The sequence below is a fragment of the Equus quagga genome, chromosome 13, assembly GCF_021613505.1.
Source record: "Equus quagga isolate Etosha38 chromosome 13, UCLA_HA_Equagga_1.0, whole genome shotgun sequence".
NCBI classification, from domain to species: Eukaryota; Metazoa; Chordata; class Mammalia; order Perissodactyla; family Equidae; genus Equus; species Equus quagga.
Window position 1 is genome coordinate 53,136,231 of NC_060279.1, and position 18,187 is coordinate 53,154,417.

Below are 18,187 nucleotides of genomic sequence, written 5' to 3' on the forward strand. Positions count from 1 at the left end.
GGTAATCCCATCCCATTTTTTTAATGATTCTTTTCATTAGTTTTTTAGAGTGATCTTGTCACATTAATTCGTTTAGCAGCCGTGGGAGCTATTGGGAGTTTCCTGTCCTCAGTGATTGTAGCTGTATTTTCTTTTTCAGTCTAGTAGCATCATTCCCTGATGGCATCCTTTCCAGGGATTCATTGTCACCTTTTGATAAAGGGAGTATTTTAGAATAATTATACTCACTTTTAAAGTAATTATGCTGTTACTAATCCACTGACAGTTTACGTGTAATATTTCCAGTGATGTAATCTACCAGGCGGCAAAGTAAATTCTGTTCACAATGATTTTTTGAGTCTAAGGCTGAAAATGTTGAGAAAATACAAGGTTGGTCTCTCTGTTCCCTGCCACATTCCAAGATTTGAAGCAGGGTATGAATTTCTTAGCCCTCAAGGACTTTAAGCTGCGTCTTCAGCTTAAGCCCCTGCCAGCTTGCAGGGTGTCCGCATTCACGTTGGAAGAGACCACAGTGGGCATGTTTCTCATGGCGGCTGCAGGGCTCTTTCCTCTAAAATCTTTTCCAGCCCCTGCTATGAAATGCTTCCGGTGATGGGAAACTCATTACATTTGTTAAATTAAGTTTTGTTTGTTTTTCATTATAAAAATGATGGATACTTATAGAAATTTTGGAAAAATCTAAAAAGAAGACCTGAAAAAGGGGGGAGGCTTCTGGTACCTTGTTCTATTTCTCCCCCCTCCTTTTTTGATACATGAATATTTTGTTTCATTTTATTTTTTACCAGGTATAATCCAAATTTGTATGATATATGGTTTTGCTTCTTAAATTCTTTGTCAATATCATTTTTTTGTAACTGCATCAAATTCCATTGAGTCTGTTTTCTGTAATTGACATTTAGATGTTTCTTTCTCTTTCACTCTCGCTCTGTCATTATACTTAATGTGGTGTTGAACATCTTTGTGCATATGGAGCACCTGACTTTTTGGGGCAGTCTGTTTTGTTTTGGACAAGAAACATATTTAGAAAGTCCTTTTTATATTAACCCCATATTTGGATCCCCTAATTTGGACTATTTAATCTTAGTATGGCAGCACTTTGAAAACACTGTAGAGAATTTTAAGAAGCATGCTAGCAACTAAATGAAGAGGGAATGATAGAGAATCATCATTTGTGGCCACCAGTGTGGTGATTGGTTCAGCAGGGACCATCAGTGGAAACCGAAACCACTGGGTACAAGACTCTTGGTAAACATAACAGTGACATGACCTCCAAGCATTACCCCACAGAGGACTTACTAATTGTAAACACGAAAGGTACTTTTTACCGTGGCGAAATCTGGTGGACAACACCTTTTAACCAGGTGATCAAACTGAGTGTTACCAAGAATGGACAAACTGATACTACCTGCCTCATTATGGGACTCACTGGGCAGTGCCAGCATTAGCTGTGTGGGATTCTTGGCAAATTTGAACCTGAATCAAATCATGAGGAAACTGTTCAGCTTGTGGGACATTCTGTCAGACAGCTGGCCTGGATTCTTTTTAAAAGCTCAATGTCATGAAAAAAGATGGTAAAATTACCCTAGATTAAGGGAAATAGAAGTGGCATGACAACTAAATGCCATGCATTTCTTTTATTGGATCCTAGACTTAAAAAAAAAAACAAAACTATAAAGGACATTATTGAGAAGTTTGATCAAATAATCCAGCCATTCCACTTATGGATATTTATCCAAAGAAAATGAAAACATTAATTCAAAAAAATATGTGCACTCCCATGTTCATTGCAGCATTATTTACAGTAGCCAACACATGGAAACAACATAAGTGTCCATCGATGGATGAATGGATAAAGATGTGGTGTATATACACAATGGAATATTATTCAGCCATAAAAAAGAATGAAATCTTGCCATTCTTGACAACATGGATGGTCCTTGAGGGTGTTATGCTAAGTGAAATAAGTCAGAGAAAGATAAATACTGTATTATCTCACTTATCTGTGGAATCTAAACAAAACAAAACAAAACAAAAACAAAACCCAAGCTCATAGGTACAGAGAACAGATTGGTGGTTACCAGAGGTGGGTGATGGCAGGTGGGTCAGATAGGTGAAAGGAGTTAAAAGATACAAACTTCCAGTTATAAAATTAATAAGTTATGAGGATGTAATATACAGCATGGTGACTATAGTTAATAATACTGTATTGCATGTTTGAAAGTCGCTAACAGAGTAGATCTTAAAGTTATCATAAGAAAAAAATTCTGTAGCTATGTATGGTAACGGATGTTAACTAGACTTAACTGTAGCAAATCATTACGTTGTATACCTGAAACCAATATAATGTATGTCAATTATACTTCAATTAAAAAAGAGAGAAATTTGAGTATAGGTTATATTTTAGATAATAGTATATTAATGTTAAATTTCTTGGTGTCGTAATGGTATTGAGGTGAGAGAGGAGAATGTCCTAGTTCTTAGGAGATAGGTGGTGAAGTATTTATAGAGGAGGCAGCCCCTGATTTCTGTAACATTTTTAAATGGTTCAAAAAAAAGTATGTATGTTTATGTATGTATGTATGTGTGTGTGTCTATATAAATAGAAAAAACATGCACACAAATGTTAACAATTGGTGAATCTAGGTAGGTTTTTTGAGCATTCATTGGACTGTTCTTTTAATTTTTTGTAGGTTGAAACTTTTCAAAATAAAAAGTTTAAAAAGAAGCCACTAGAGCATTAGGCTGTGAGCTGGAGCAATTATTATTCTGCACATTAGCCCTTAATGCATTTGAAGTCCACAATTGTCTTCCTCCAGGGATTCTTTTAAGCATCCACAGTGATGAGAAATCTTTACTCCCACTGCCCACTGCATAAATAATGCAGTTTGCCTCATTAAGCGTGCACTGTTTCCTCTTCTGTGTTAGGTTGGAAGTCCAGGCCCTGTCCTGCAGAGTTCACAGTCTGATGTCACGGATATGGATGTAGATACGTGTAATGAGTGTATTCAACCTTTCTCATTTTTTCCTTTTAAATTTTTCCAGTTATAAGAATTACACCCTTGTGACTGTCTTTGGAAATTTGCATCAGGCCCAGCTGGGTGGGGTGCCTGGGACTTACCAGTTGGTTCGAAGTTTCCTGAACATTAAACTTCCAGCCCCCCTGCCTGGACTTCAGGTATTGATAACTTTCTCCATTTGATCAGTTACGCTTCCAGAGCCGTCTCTCTCGGATAGGTGTTTTCAGTTAAGATGAGGTTATGTGTGGACACTTGTATGGAGAAGAGACCAGAGGAGGGCGAGGAGAGAAGCTGGGAGACCTTGGAGGCTAGTAGTGTGGGAGCCCAGCACCTGATGGTGGGTGCTCAGCTCAGGGTGGGGAGGGTGCGGGAGGATGATGTTGTTGGGTCCTTGGATGTGTTTTGAAAGCCGTACACTGGAGCTTTGTACCGAGGGTGGTGGGATACACAGGAGGCTGGCTTCATAAAGGAGGGGAGGCTCACGCTTGCGCTTGAAGAATAAGGGCTCACCAGCCTGAGGGCTTGGAAAAGGGTACTCCCAGAGGAGGGAATAGCATGAGCAAATGCATGGAAGCAGGAAAGAGTATCTGACATATGAGGTGTGTCGTATAGGGCTTGGCAAGCTTGGGGCCAGCTGGTAAAGGCCTTGAGTGCCAGGTTAAGCACTTTGGAGGTAAACAGCTCAAAGGGGTTCAAGTGGGCAAGTGACATGATCAGATCTGAGTTTTAGAAAGAGTCCTACCAGGGGAAGGGGCTGAGAAAGGATATCTGATGTCCACTTCTGGAGGAGTTGGGCAAAAGCAGGAGGAGAAGATTGACCACAGGCTAGCTGTGCAGATAGATGACAAAGCCAGATTTGGAATAGATAAGCTAGTGCTGGAGAGTGGGAACAGATCCCCAGTGCCTGGTCTAGCGTCTGAAACAAAGATACTCAGTGTGGGTGTGAATGACAAACATGAATGAAAATGCCAGTATCCGTGTCCCTAATCATTAGTACTTAACATTTTATAAACTCGATAGTCTCTTATTGGTCAGTGAACATCTTTAGCCCTTGCTTCGTGGGGGTTACAGGAGGGCGTGTCTGTAGTTTATCACAGGAGAACATGTCACCCGATTACTGCAGGCTAATGGGATTCTGTGGAGAAACCTCAAGCTGGCTTTGAGTCAGATGGGGCACATGCTTTCGAGGAAAAGCTCTGAAGTTGGACTGCCACTTACCAGCTTACCTTGGACAAATTACTTAACCTCCCTATGCCTCAGTTTCCTCATTTGTAAAACAGGAAGGAGGAGGCTGCTAATTGTCCCTTTGTAATGGGGCTGTGAACATATAAGGAGAGGGTTTGGCTGAGGATCGGCACATCAGATAGCCATCAGCTAGCTCTTTGTTTATTTGAGCCTCTTTCCCCTTTTAGGATGGAGAGGTGGAAGGCCATCCTGTGTGGGCATTAATTTATTACTGCATGCGCTGTGGAGACCTGCTTGCCGCTTCCCAGGTGGTTAACCGAGCCCAGCACCAGCTGGGAGAATTTAAAACCTGGTTCCAAGAGTATATGAACAGCAAGGATAGAAGGTACGTGAATGAGATGGCGCGTCCAGAAGAGGCCACATGGAATCAGCAGGGTGGCCTCTCCTGGCATTGCACTCTTTTCCCTGTGTGCATGGCTCAAAATAAGTGTTTGCTTGGGAAAAACTGAAGTTTAGAAAGCAAGTAGATCTCTTGAGAGTAACAGTTGAAAACCTTAAAAGAGCCCCATTGTGACACTGCTGTCTGGACTGAGCACACGTCTGTGCTCGCGGATCTGTCTGGTCCAGTGCAGGAGGGACTGGCGAGGAACATGAGTGACCTGTTCTGTAACCAGGGCGCATCGAGGATGCTTTATAAAGTGAAACTTTGTTCTATCGCACCTTACTTGTTAACCTTAGTGCTTTTCTGCTTTGCCCAATATGAAAATATGTTGTCGTGCACTTCATAGTTCAAAGGCTAACATTAGAAGTTAGTAATCTTGAAACGTAATCATTGAATTCATTCACTAAGGTTTGGTTTTTTTTTTTTAGTATTCTTGCATTAAGGAACCACTAAGTATTAGCTTTTCTCTGGATTTTGTTAATGTAATTGGACTTAAGTTCATGTTCGAACCTGGTTTAAATATACATACGTGTACGCAGAAGAAGTAATGAGTGCAAGGGGGTTATTTGGGAGGTGATCTCACATGGGTAAGGGAGTGGGGAGCCGGAGGGAGGCTAAGACAGTTAAGGGAAGAACTCAGTCTTGTCCGTCACCGCTTGAGGGCTGCAGGGGCGTGATGTGGAGTGTTAATTCCCCAGCCATTCTGAGTTGCCCCTGAGGCCTCTGCTAGAGGAAACTGACAGGCAGAGACGCAGGTGCTGGTGGTTGCAAGTCAGATTAAAGTGACGGTACCCAGGGCATGTGGGCAGTGTCTGTTACCCTCAGGGAAGGAAGGCTTCGTAGCTCTGTTACATGTTTGGGGCCAGGGTGCTTTCAGATGTCCTTGAGGATCTCTAGTGAGTGTGTGTGTGTCTGTTCTTTTGTGTCTTTAGATTGTCCCCAGCTACAGAGAACAAGCTCCGGCTGCATTACCGCAGGGCCCTCCGGAACAACACGGACCCCTACAAGCGGGCCGTGTACTGTATCATCGGTAGATGCGATGTCACCGACAACCAGAGCGAAGTGGCCGACAAGACCGAGGACTACCTGTGGCTGAAGGCATGCACTGCTTCCCTTGCTCCTGCAGGGCCTTAGCCCCTCCCTCTGCTCACGTTCTGCACACAGATTTTGCCTGCTTAATGTACGATGCCAGTAAGGTGGTCAGGGACGTCCCGGCTCCTGACTCCATTTTTTATTGTGTAATTCCCAACCAATAACCACAGCTGTTAGACCTTCCAGCTCACAGCCTCGAGCACTACTGCTGAGCAGCAACACCCCTGGGTGTCTGGCTCAGGAAGTAATTTGTACCAATGCATGTGTTTCTCTTCGGGTTTTAGTTGAACCAAGTGTGTTTCGATGACGACGGCACCAGCTCCCCACAAGACAGGCTCACTCTCTCACAGTTCCAGAAACAGTTGTTGGAAGACTATGGTAAGAGATCCTCAACATGAGCCCCTTCTCTCTCTTGTCCACCTAAGGTCACTACTTACCTTTCATCTCAAACAGTCTTTCATCTCTGAACTCTTGCTCTCCTTCAAACCCTATGGATCTTCAAAACAAAGCACAACAAAACAATTTCAAATTTGGGTAGAGGCCATGTGGCTTTAAGAGATGCATGTGACTTATATGGTCCTATACAGTAAACTGTTTTCTCCAGTTCTTTGAACTGCTCTGGCAGGCATTTGCTCAGGGAGAGACGTAAAAAGGACTTGGCTTTTGCTTCCTTGCAATGCATGTATCTGAGCACAAATAAGGGAGAAAGAGCTTTTGTCCCCCCTCTCTCATTGTTTAAAAATTCTCAGAAATAAAAAAGATTCCATCTAGTGGTCAGCAGTTGTTGAATTCAGCTCTCTGTGAATCTGAGTGAACTGAGGTGTCTGCATTCTTCATTCCTCTCCTTATTGAGTGACTGTCATCAGGATAAAGGAGCTAAACAGCCCCTTTTTACTCCCTTTAAGGTCCTGAACTCCAGTTTGGGTTTTACGACATGACCTCCACTTGCCAATTGTGTTGTGAGGCCTGGAGAAGGTCGTAGAACCAGATCATAGTTCATGTGGAGGTCCAGGGCCTCCCCATTAATTCAGGCTCAGGCTGGTGCTTTCCTCCTGCCCAGCAGGTCCTGTAAGCACGCAGGGCTTCTGCCTGGGGTCGGGGCTGCCAGTAGGCGGACTCCTTCTGAGTCAGCCTTTTCTCCTCTCCTCCAGGTGAGTCCCACTTCACGGTGAACCAGCAGCCCTTCCTCTACTTCCAAGTACTGTTCCTGACAGCGCAGTTCGAAGCTGCAATTGCCTTTCTCTTCCGCATGGAGCGGCTGCGCTGCCATGCCGTCCATGTGGCACTGGTGCTCTTTGAGCTGAAGCTGCTTTTAAAATCCTCGGGACAGAGCGCCCAGCTCCGTGAGTATTTGTTGACAGTGGCATAACCATAACACACCCCTCATTGAGTGGCAGTGGACACGTAACTGCAGCCAACAAGGATTTGAGCAAATGACTCAATCATCTCAGAACCTTGTAAGCATTTGGGCTTCTTGGGTGATTAGTGTTAGAGTTCTTGCTTTCCCCCCTCATTAGTATTCCCTGGGGTGTTTAATAAATAAAATGCTGTTCAAAGTGCTAGTTTGGTGGCCAGTCAGGCTGCCTGGCGAATGGTGCAGGAGAAGCAGGCCCTAGAGTCACAAGTCTGCTTCCCAGTAGGGCTCTGGCTGGAAACATTGGAAGCCCCAACCAGCTGTCTTATGTGCATATCTGCATGGGGTGGGAGAGTCAGAAGAGAGAGGGAAGATAAATGTGGGTGAATGGCCGCAGCTTTCACCCCAGAGCACATGCCATAATGGTCATTTGTCTCCGTCTTTCATTTCAAAGACCTGGATACTAGTAATTCACTACAAAATGCCATTTTCTGCACTCCGTACTCAGAAAGAAATGGAGGACAGGGTGCTAAAGGGGATTGGCTATTGGCTGGGCTGCAGGAGTAGCTGCTGCTGGGTCTTTGGATTCAGTTCCCCTCGTTCCTGGTGTCTGGGTCAGAAGGGCGGCATGGCTGTGACCAGTTCTGTCCCCCGTGGTGCAGTCAGCCATGAGCCTGGTGACCCTCCCTGCATGCGGCGCCTGAACTTCGTGCGGCTGCTCATGCTCTATACCCGGAAGTTTGAGTCCACGGACCCGAGGGAGGCCCTCCAGTACTTCTACTTCCTCCGGTGAGACTTGCTGTTGACCGTTTACTTAGCTGATTTTCATTTCCACCATTCTGAGAATGACTGTGAGAGACCTTGAGTCCACACAAGAAACGAGGTTGCCTTTGTCCCCTCACAGGGACGAGAAAGATAGTCAAGGAGAAAACATGTTTCTGCGCTGTGTGAGTGAGCTGGTCATAGAAAGTCGAGAGGTATGTCGGTTTCCTTTTCTCTCCCACAGTGATTTTCAGTCCACGTGTTCTCGTGCTAATGTGATACTACATGGTCCCTTCCATATGATTGCGGTGGATATGGCCTAGCAGAGTTTTAGTTTTCTTCTGTTTCCAACAATGAAAATACTGGTTCGGTCTGACTCTTTTCTAGTTTATGTAAGACTTCTCCCACCTCCCCTATTTCCTTCCCCTCTTTTGTCTCAAGAATTGTGGATTATGTGTGTATCCTTGTCCGGTAAATTTGAGTAAACTTTTTTTGTCTCCGCAGTTTGATATGATTCTTGGGAAACTGGAGAACGATGGAAGTAGAAAGGTTGGTTAAATGCCCCCCTTGAGATATGTTAATTTGTAGTTGGGGATTTTTAATTGTCAAAAGATTACAGTTAGATTTTAAGATTCAAGGTACTAAAGATGCAAATCTGAATGAAGTTGCTTAGTTTAAAAAACAAAGAATGAAAATTACCGCCCTCAAAGAATGACCTTGATTTTACACACATTTATATTTCTTCTTAAAATGGGTAAATTTGTGATTAAATAGCTTTTTTTATTATGTTCAGAATACTCATCTGTTCATGTCTGCCATCTTTTGAGCTGAGAAAGCTACATTTTTATCATTTTTGGCTCAGAAAAATATGCAAGAAAAGAAATTGATTACCGCACCTACTCTTCCCAGATGGGAAAGTTAGAAATGTGCTCAGCCTCTCTCAAAAGGTAGTTTCTCAGGGCTCAGCACTCTCCACTGACCCCAGAGATGCGGCTGTTCCCTTGAGCCCTGGTGATTCCCCGAGACCCATCATGCCTGTTGGGTGGCGTAGCAGAAGGGGCAGAGGTGCTGGCGTCAAGGACCAGTCCTGATCCCGCTCAGGCACTCTCCCTGTGGCCTTGGGAGAGTCACCTCCCTCTCTCAGGGACTCACTCTCTTCACTTATGACAATGGGTGGCTTGGAGCTAGCAGTCTCAAGGTGAGCTCACACCGTCCAGCTCAGATGCAAGGCCAGTGACAGTGCGGATGACGATGGCCATGCTTATTGAGCAGTGACAATTTCCAGGCCCTGCGCTGAATGCTTCACATGTATTTTCTTATTTAATTGCCACAGTAACCCAAGGAGGTAGGAACCATTATTACCTATATGTCTTCCAGGTGAGGAAATGGAGAAAAGCGAGGTGGTTTCCCTCAAGATCACACAGCTAGGAAGAAAGGGAGCTGGAATTTGAACCCAGTCCTTCTTGCTCCCAGAGCCCATGCTCTTCACTGATCTCCTGTACTGCCAGGGTGCAGAGCAGGTCATTCCAATTTGGTCCAGGGCTGATACAAATCAGAATGGCCATGCAGACGTCACGTGATCACCCTCTCTTCCGTGGTTCCTAAGGCCTCGGTCACACTCTCCTGACTGGTTGCCGTTGATTGATGATGATTTTGTTTTTTAATATCCTGGCACTGCTTGCCATATATTTTTTCAGCACTGGATATCTTTTGCCGTCTGTCTTAGAAAGCAAATCCAGAATCTTTCAGCTATTTTTTCCTAAGCTTCTTGATTTTCTCCCCTAGTGCCTACTCATCAGCAAAGTTAAGATCATTGATGATTTCACCTACTCTCTGGGTCATTTTAGAAAATTAGAAAGCACCGTCTTATGGCTGACTCCTCCATGCCGCCGTGAGTCTGCCTCTTCGTGTGTAGTTTCCTTGGTCCCTTTCATATGTTTAATAGGTCCTTCTGTCTTCAAGAAAGCTGGAGTCTAGCTGATGGAATATATGCATTGCCCAGGGCAAGCATTTTCAGTTAAAGTAGTTTTCAGATCCCAATTGCTTCTCTGTGTTTAAAATAACAGCTCTGTGCACCGTCTCTCTCTTTCTCCTCCTCCATAATTTGTCTTGTCAGCCTGGAGTCATAGATAAGTTTACTAGTGATACAAAGCCTATTATCAACAAAGTTGCTTCCGTGGCAGAAAATAAAGGACTGTTTGAAGAAGCCGCTAAGCTTTATGACCTTGCCAAGGTAAAATGTGCCCTCTTCCTTCTTCTGCACTTAATAGATCTGTCAGCCTTTTGGCATTAAATGCACAAACATTCTGATGACACCATCGTTGTACCACTCGCCCTGCTGAGGCATTTTCCCCTAGTGCTTAGGCAGTTAATGGTCCGGTCAGGGTGAAATTCTCATTTTACAGAATTATTTCTGCCCATAAGGTATTTCTGGGCAAACAGGAGTGGCATTATTACCAGGATATCCTGGAGGCATTGAGCTTGTAATCTCTCTTGGCAGCAGAGTAAGTGTCCGTCACGTTTCACATGACGAAGTTGCTGGTGAAAATGCCTTTGTGCTTCCCCTCTGGGCAGCCACAGCCAGGCTGGTGATCAGCGTGTGTTAGGGAATAATACGACAGCTAAGGTATTTTGAGAGACTTGGAATAAGTATTCTACATAGGAACGTAGGATGACTGCTGATGGTTGTGTGGCCTAAAAAAATTACAGCTCTGCTTTTGTCACCTGAGAATAGTGGACGAAAGAGGGTTATAATTCTTTTTTTTTTAATTTAAAAATGTTTTGATTGAGGTCAATTAATATGTAGAAAAATGTACAACTGTTAAGTTTACAGCTTGATGAATTTTCCATAGGTATATATCTATGTAAACACCACCCAGCTCAAGATATAGAATATCTCCATGTTTTACCCAGAAATTGCCCTCTTTTGTTTTGGTTATTTAGTTTTTCCTTTCATTGATTATTTAATTGATTCCTTCTTTAATTTTAAAAAATCACACAGAACGCTGACAAGGTGCTGGAGCTGATGAACAAACTGCTCAGCCCTGTTGTACCCCAGATCAGTGCACCTCAGTCCAACAAGGAGAGGCTGAAGAACATGGCACTCGCCATCGCAGAACGGTAAGGCCGGGAGCCAGCGCCCAGGGGCCCTGGGGTCCCAGCGCCACCGCCCACCCATGTGCTTCTTCCGCTTCACTAGTATCATCGTTTTCCCAGAGTGGCTCTGCTGGCTCACTGTCCCTCCAACTCTGTCTGAGAGTTCCATTTCCCCACGTCATAACCAACACCTGGCACTGTCAGACTTAAACATTGTTTCCGAAAAGAAGGGTATGAAAGGGTGTCTCAGCATTTTAATCCCGTATGTGAGTTTTCATTCTAGGCATTATACTCATCTATATACTGTTACCAGCCATCTCGGAGGCATTTTGAAACAAAACTTGTGCTGGCTGGATGGAGGAATTCTTAGAGATGGAGTGGCCAGTGTTCAGAACCTCCCTTCCTCCCTGCGGGTTAACTGAGTTCTCAGACTTTACCCAGTGTAACTCCCAGGCTGAAGCAACAGTCGTTCCTTTTGTGTCCTCTACAGATAGTCCTAATAAAGTGAAACCCAGAGAAAACTGGGTGGGAGGTGCTTTCCTGGGGTAGCAAGGAAAACATTCTCTGGCAAATGAGCTACCATTTAGCAAACGGTCCCCAGTGCGGGCCCATCAGCACTTCCCATGCTTCCTGGAGTTTTGGATGCTGAGGTGGTGGCTGAAACTAAAGAACCATGCTTCATGCAAAATATTTATAGGTGGATTCCTGTCAAATGCTTGGCCATTTCAAGAGAAACACTATTTCCTGCTCCTTAATTCACCTCATCAAGAGAGTTCAGGAGGTCTTGGCATTGTTCAGATGCTACTCTGAGTTACCGATTGCACAGACATTCGTAGTGTACCCCTGTCCCGCTCCCTCCTTTTGTCTTTCAGGTATCGGGCTCAGGGAATCAGTGCAAATAAATTTGTGGACTCCACGTTCTATCTGCTGTTGGACTTGATCACCTTTTTCGACGAATATCACAGTGGTCATATTGACAGAGCCTTTGATGTGAGTTTCAGGAGGAGCCTTTGAAGTGCAGGTTAATGTATGCCCTTGGAAATTCAGAGCACTTCCTGGGATTCATTGAAAGCAAGGGAAATGTCACCAGTATGCCTGCTCAGTGAAGAACAAGTGTGATCCTAGCAATTTAAAGGGGATTTCTGGGTTGCTCTGTTTCCTTTTTCGTTTTTATGTTTGTTTCTCCTTTAATCTGAAAAGAGAGATTTCTCACGGTAATTTGAAATATCTGAATGTTAAAATTGCCTCAGAAGATGAGGATAGGAATTAAGTTAGTCAGCAAGTTAGAATCAAGGCCTTTGTGTGTATGAGGGGAGTAGCATTTTCTGTTAAGAAACCCTTTATGAACATGTGAGATGCTGACTGTGTTTAAGGAGAAGAAATGACTACGATGGTTGTATCTTATGGGGCTGGTGGGTTTTTGTTTTAAACAGATAATTGATCGCTTGAAGCTGGTGCCCCTGAATCAGGAAAGTGTGGAAGAGAGAGTGGCTGCCTTCAGAAATTTCAGTGATGAAGTACGTCCTTTTCTTCTGAGTTATCCAATTCTTTTTCTCCCACTTCTGCTGGAAGCTGTGTTTTAATGTAGCTGATAACTTTAAGAGGCCTAGTACAGTATCCATCCAGACTGAGTTTTCTAAGACAAGTCCGGCTTCAGATACCCTGTGAGTACACATATCCCCACCAGGCTATCGTCCAAATTCCTGGCTCAGAAAACATAGTCGCTTTAGTGATCAGACCTGTTCTTGGGAGAAGTGGGTTTCTGGTTGATCCTGTGAGGTCTGCTCTACTTCTGGATTATCCACTTCCTCTAGAGGGTATTTTAGTGCTCAACTCTGATCTTCTGTAGGCAGTTCCATTGGATGATGAGACATGCATCGTGATTCACGTCCTTCCTTCTCCTCTCTGAACTGTTTTGTCTCGAGAAGCAGGTGCAGACTTGGCCTCAGTTATCAGCCTGTGAGAACCAGAGCCACTGTCTCTCTGCAGGGCTTCTAGCATGTTGCCACCATCTGGCCCAGGGGTTCTCAGATGGGCTACATACTGGAATTGCTAGGAGAGCTGTTAAAAATTGTTTATGCCCAGGCCTTACCCCCAGAAATTCTGGTTTCCCTGATGCGGGCTGTGGCCCAGCACTCCTCTGGTCGTTCCCATGTGCCGCTGGAGTAAGACTCTTCACTAGAACCACGGACTCGGGGCCAGCTGCCTGGTCTTGGGATGGCACTGACAGTGTTTCAGTTTAAAACTGTTACTCAGTAAGCAAATACCTTTCGTAAAAACATGTTTCTGTTTTAGAAGAAGGCCAGCTTCTGCACATGTTGGAGCCGGTTGCCCACTGTGGTACACACAGTTCAGAAGGTCTTGCCTCTTGCCAACCTTCCCTTCTTGCCTGCTGTTGGTTCTCCCCCAGCCACTTGGCCTTTTGCTCCTTCTTGCCTTGCCCTGCACACGTTGTTCATGCAATCATGGACGGAAGTGGTGCACCACAGCTTGCCCCTGTGAGCCTGCCAGGGACTCTGCTAGGGCTGTGCAGGGCCAGAGGAGACAGTCTGGTGGGCCCAAGACAGTGGGGACTGGAGAGCTAGTGTATGTATCCCTACCTACTGACATTCAAATCCAGACTTTTTTGGTAATCATCATTCTGCTGACCAGCCCAAGCCTGCATGCTGGCCAGACGTGGTCAGTGTGCTTTTGGCTCACTGCCCCTGCCTAGGAGGAGTGGCGTAAAGAAAGCAGAAGAGTGACCCCCCCCGGCCTTGCCTGGGCTTTGTCCTCATGCTTCACATTTCACTGCCATCACCTCCTTTTTTGGTGACTCTGTAGCTCTCCACCTGGCAGCTGTGGGGATGTGGGGTGACCAGGCCTGCCTGGAGTGGCCACCCGCACGCTCTCCTGTTGTTGGCCTGGGGGCTTGGTTCCTTTTCCTTACTTCATGTGTTTCTCTCTGTGCAGATCAGGCACAACCTCTCAGAAGTACTTCTTGCCACCATGAACATCTTGTTCACACAGTTTAAGAGGCTCAAGGGGACAAGTCCATCCTCAGCATCCAGGCCCCAGCGAGTCATCGAGGACCGCGACTCTGTAAGGTCCCAGCGTTGGCCACAACCATCGCTGAGAATCACCTCTGGTTTGCCATCCACTGCACCTCATGAGACCACTGCTCATGACCCCAAACTGCTCTCTTCCCTTACCGCCTGGCAGCTGGGTAAACCTTATGTCAGGACGCTCCCAGAAGAAATCAAACTTTATGGGATTACTGTTCTTCTCAAGCTAAAAAAAAAAAAGATATGTCAAGTGTGTGAATATCATCTTTTAAAAAATCAAATAGGATGGTTATTTGTAGTGATGCCACAAAAATTTCCTGCTCATTTTAAAATGTTTATTTTGTGAGTCTCAGCTCAGCACTTTCATGAAAACCATCCTTATGGTCAGCACATTAATTTGATGCAAACTCTTGTTTCTACTATCATCTGAGCCTTACAGTGACCCCAGAGGGGTACCTAGGGCACTCAGTGTTATCCTCATTTTACAGCCAAGGGCACTGAGGCCTGGAGTCGGAAAGCAACTTGCTTTCGTGGGCCCTCAGGCCATCAGTGAAGGAGCCCGGTCTGGAAGCCGGGTCTGACTGATGCCTGGGCCAGCCCCCTTCCCGCTGCCTGTGGGGCCTACAGCCTTGGGTGAGTCAGGCAGAGTCCATGTGGGTAAAACCCTGGGACTCACACAGCATATGTTGTCCAACTGATTTGACAAAAGGGCAGACGTGTTTGACCCAATTAGACCATGAAAACTGGTGGTGTTTTAAAAATTATCTTTCTCTTAACTTTTTCGCTTAATGTTTGATGAGACTCTCAGTGTGGTGTGTAACAGCCATATCTGATTTTGGCAGTCAAGAAACTAGAGCCTCGAAGATCCTGTCTTCTGCCTGCAGGGGGGTCTGTGGGCTCTGTCTGCTCCGCCCCGCAGAACTTCTGCCTAGTGAGTGGTGGTGGAAATCTTCACCTTGAGCAACTAGGTAGCAGTGCTCGACAGGCCCCACAGAAGTGATAGGCCCATCCGTGTGCACCCCAGGCAGCTGCTGGTCTGCCTCTACCCTTGGACAGGCAAGAGCCTAAAAAGCGTAAGAAATCAGTGTCAGGAGGTGTGCCAGAGACGAGCTCACTGGGCCTGGGCCTTGGCAGCAGGCTGTCTGTGTGCAGTGCAGTGCTGTTGTGAGTATGAGTGTTGAAATGGGGGGCGTTTCTGGTGCTCTGGGGGCTGCTTACGGGTCAGAGGAGGGCTTGCCCACAGAGAGCCAAGCCAGTGGCCTGGCAGGCCACTTTCCACATCTGAAGGGAACTGTTCGAAGAATGGCTGAACTCAGATTCTGTGTGTTGTAATCTCTCTTTGTTAGGCACTTAGTTTTTGAGTAAAGCCCTTCTCCTGTGTTGCTCTTGCTCACCACTCTCCTTTTTTATGGAAGGTGGGGATGGGTAGGGTCGAGGAGAGACTCCTATGTAGAAGCTGGCTGCCCAAGAAGTGGCTTCCTGGTTGAAAGCACAGTGCTGCCCTGTAGCCTATGGGTCCCTTTGCCTGAGCAGCCCTAGAGCTCATTTACTGTGGCTTCAAGTCAGGCGTGAGAGCTTTTGAAGACAGTCTCACAAGTACTCTCATTATAAAGTGAGAAGTTCTTTTGGTTTGGACATTAATTTGGACGTACACTTGCCAGTTTATTTCACATATCAGGTAAAAAGCACTTGCCTTTCAGTTTTCTTCTTGAATGGTCCTTAAGAAGCCTAGTAAATGATCCTTGAATTTTCCTTATAAGTCTTGTTATTGGTCCAAAAGGTAGACTTTTGGTAGACTGTTCCTTTCTATTCCATATGTGGTTTCCTTTCTTGCTGGTATAAGCATGCAACACACCTCAAGATGAACAGCCTAAAGCTGTTCTCCTAAGTTTCTTTATTCCTTATTCAGTAATTTATCGCTTAGAAATCAGAGTGAAGATTGTCTTTTTCTGTTATTGGAAACACCAGAGTTAGAATATTTTTCCCTCCTGGAAAAATCCAGGAATCCAATAAATATTGTTGCCTGGGAAAAAAGGGCCAAGCGCTTATGTCAGGAAGGAGGAAATGGAAGGAGTAAAGGAAGGAGCAGGGCAGAAGCAGGAGAGGAGGAGAGCTGGGCTGGGACTACACTCAGTTACAGCTGCTGCCTCTGGTGTTGCAGATGCTTCGTGGGGGCCCTGGAGACTCAGATCCCCGTGGGAGCAGGTGGACAGAAACCAGCCAGCAGAGAGGGAGGCTCAGAGTGGAGCAGGCAGTCTGAAGCCCAGGGCTGTGTCAGAAGCTAGTCCAGTGTGTCAGACAGGGCAGCTTGCCTGGCAGACCCATCTGTCTTCTGCTTAGTAGAAGAGCTTTGGAACTGGGGCCCCAGTGGACGACCTTTGCTAACTCTGTCGTAGGCTGGCAGAACATGACAGTGGAGGCTGAGACTGTCATCCATGCACCAGGAATCTGGCCCTGACACCAAGGGGTAGAAAGTGGAAGAACATGGTGGTTGCTCCTGGTACGGTGCCCTGACTTGAAAGTTAACTGGTTTTCTTTTCTTCTCCCTTTCTCTCTCAGCAACTCCGCAGTCAAGCCCGAGCCCTGATTACCTTTGCTGGGATGATCCCCTACCGGACATCTGGGGACACCAACGCGAGGCTGGTGCAAATGGAGGTCCTCATGAATTGAGCGCGACGCTGTGAGGGCCACTGGAACTGCACGCCGTCAGTACCTCAGGCGCGTGGGCCGCCGCGGTGGGGTTTCTGGTTTTGTTTCTGTTGTGTTTTGTTTTGTTTTTTGTATTATGTATTTTTGTCAACACAAATAAATTTGATTTGCATTTCTTTTCACATTCTTTTATTTTGGTTTTTTTTCCTTTGACATTTTGTTTAAATTTTCATTTGTGTGGGAGGAATTGTCTTCACTAGTGCTCGGGCCAGAGAATGATAGGCTGATATAGGCGTCTGTGATTTGGGTAAAGTTGACCTTAAATGATTAAAAATTCACCCAAAATGAGCAAGGAAACGAAGCCTTTGGGAATTACTTTTATTTAGATATAATGTTCCATATAGTAGGGTCCCGGTTCATTTTTCACATTTTATTTGAATGTGAAAGCCAGCCTCAGCCTGGGTGAGTTAAGGTGTGTGTGAAACACCAAGCCCTCTGTGTCCTCCCTTGTCTCCTGGTGTGCCTTAGGGTCCGGGTGGTCCAAGACCATCCTCCAAATGATCTGCTCTGATTCCAGGATTCATTAGTTTGTTGTTCTGTTGCAATCCCACTGGAGATGAAAACATCGGCCTAGCAGAAGATAGCCTTAAAAATGAACGTTATTGGTGTTGCATCTGGGGCTCGAGAAGGGTAAACCTCACCACTTCTGCCTCCAGCTGCCCCACTGAGAGGCGACCCCCTCTTCAAGAGGACTTCTGAGCCCCTCTTTCCTTTCTCTGGTGGTCAGTTCCTCTGCTTAGGGAACCCCCTTGCCCCTCTTCCCCACTCATGAAGCCAATTGACCAGGCAAGCTCATGGGTCACATTCCACGTGTCTGATGTACAGACTCCAGACACCACTGGGCATCAGCACTGTGGATATGTGATCCCTGAGCAGAGGTTGTCCCCAGCAACGGCTCTGTTTTTCCTGCCACCCGTCTCAAAGCCCTGGACTAAACTCAAGAGGAAATGAGGACCAGTGTCTGTTCCTAAATGGGCCAACTGAGAAATTGGGCAGTGGGTCGGCTCTGCTGGTTTTATGGACCACTCCTGGAGTGGACTCTTCCAGGCGGATGTTAAGATCCCCAGAGTCTCCAGAGGTGCTTTTTGCTCCTAGAGAGACATGTCTCCCATCCCAGGACATGGTTGCCCTTGCCGTCCTCTCGTTGTTCAAGTAATCGTAACCTTTCCTTTGGGAAACGAGCTAATCTGAGGTAACGGGACCATTTGCTGTTCATCGGTTGGATTCCATGTGTCCATCAAGGAGGCAGCCTAAGGGTCAGCAGGGGCTGCTCTGCCTTCTTCTTCTGGTCCCTCTATTCACCCTGAGCCCTCACCCTCCACCGAGCTTCACTGAAAAAGTCTCAGAAGGTGAGCCCTGCAGGGGACTTGATGTAGCAAGTTGTGCCCTGTATAGATGAACTGATTTATATTTTAAGCAAATCGTTTGATAGTGCTTTCAAACAATGCTTTAAAAAAAGAATACTCTGTGGACTTTTCATCCAGTG

The 18,187-nt window shown here is 45.7% G+C and overlaps 1 protein-coding gene across 2 annotated transcripts in view; it reads left to right on the top strand.

The window, feature by feature from the left end:
- Window positions 1-16,812, top strand: part of NUP93 (nucleoporin 93) — a 102,101-nt gene extending 85,289 nt beyond the window's left edge. For both annotated transcript variants that reach the window (XM_046682800.1, XM_046682801.1), the window contains exons 9-22: window positions 3,043-3,175; window positions 4,430-4,587; window positions 5,577-5,742; window positions 6,021-6,114; window positions 6,888-7,079; window positions 7,753-7,879; window positions 7,995-8,067; window positions 8,357-8,401; window positions 9,969-10,085; window positions 10,854-10,972; window positions 11,821-11,938; window positions 12,382-12,465; window positions 13,901-14,029; window positions 16,552-16,812. In XM_046682800.1, the coding sequence (XP_046538756.1) occupies window positions 3,043-3,175; window positions 4,430-4,587; window positions 5,577-5,742; window positions 6,021-6,114; window positions 6,888-7,079; window positions 7,753-7,879; window positions 7,995-8,067; window positions 8,357-8,401; window positions 9,969-10,085; window positions 10,854-10,972; window positions 11,821-11,938; window positions 12,382-12,465; window positions 13,901-14,029; window positions 16,552-16,662 (1,666 nt within the window). In that variant the 3' untranslated portion in view covers window positions 16,663-16,812. The remainder of the gene's footprint in view (window positions 1-3,042; window positions 3,176-4,429; window positions 4,588-5,576; window positions 5,743-6,020; window positions 6,115-6,887; window positions 7,080-7,752; window positions 7,880-7,994; window positions 8,068-8,356; window positions 8,402-9,968; window positions 10,086-10,853; window positions 10,973-11,820; window positions 11,939-12,381; window positions 12,466-13,900; window positions 14,030-16,551) is intronic.
- The last annotated feature ends 1,375 nt before the right edge of the window (window positions 16,813-18,187 follow it).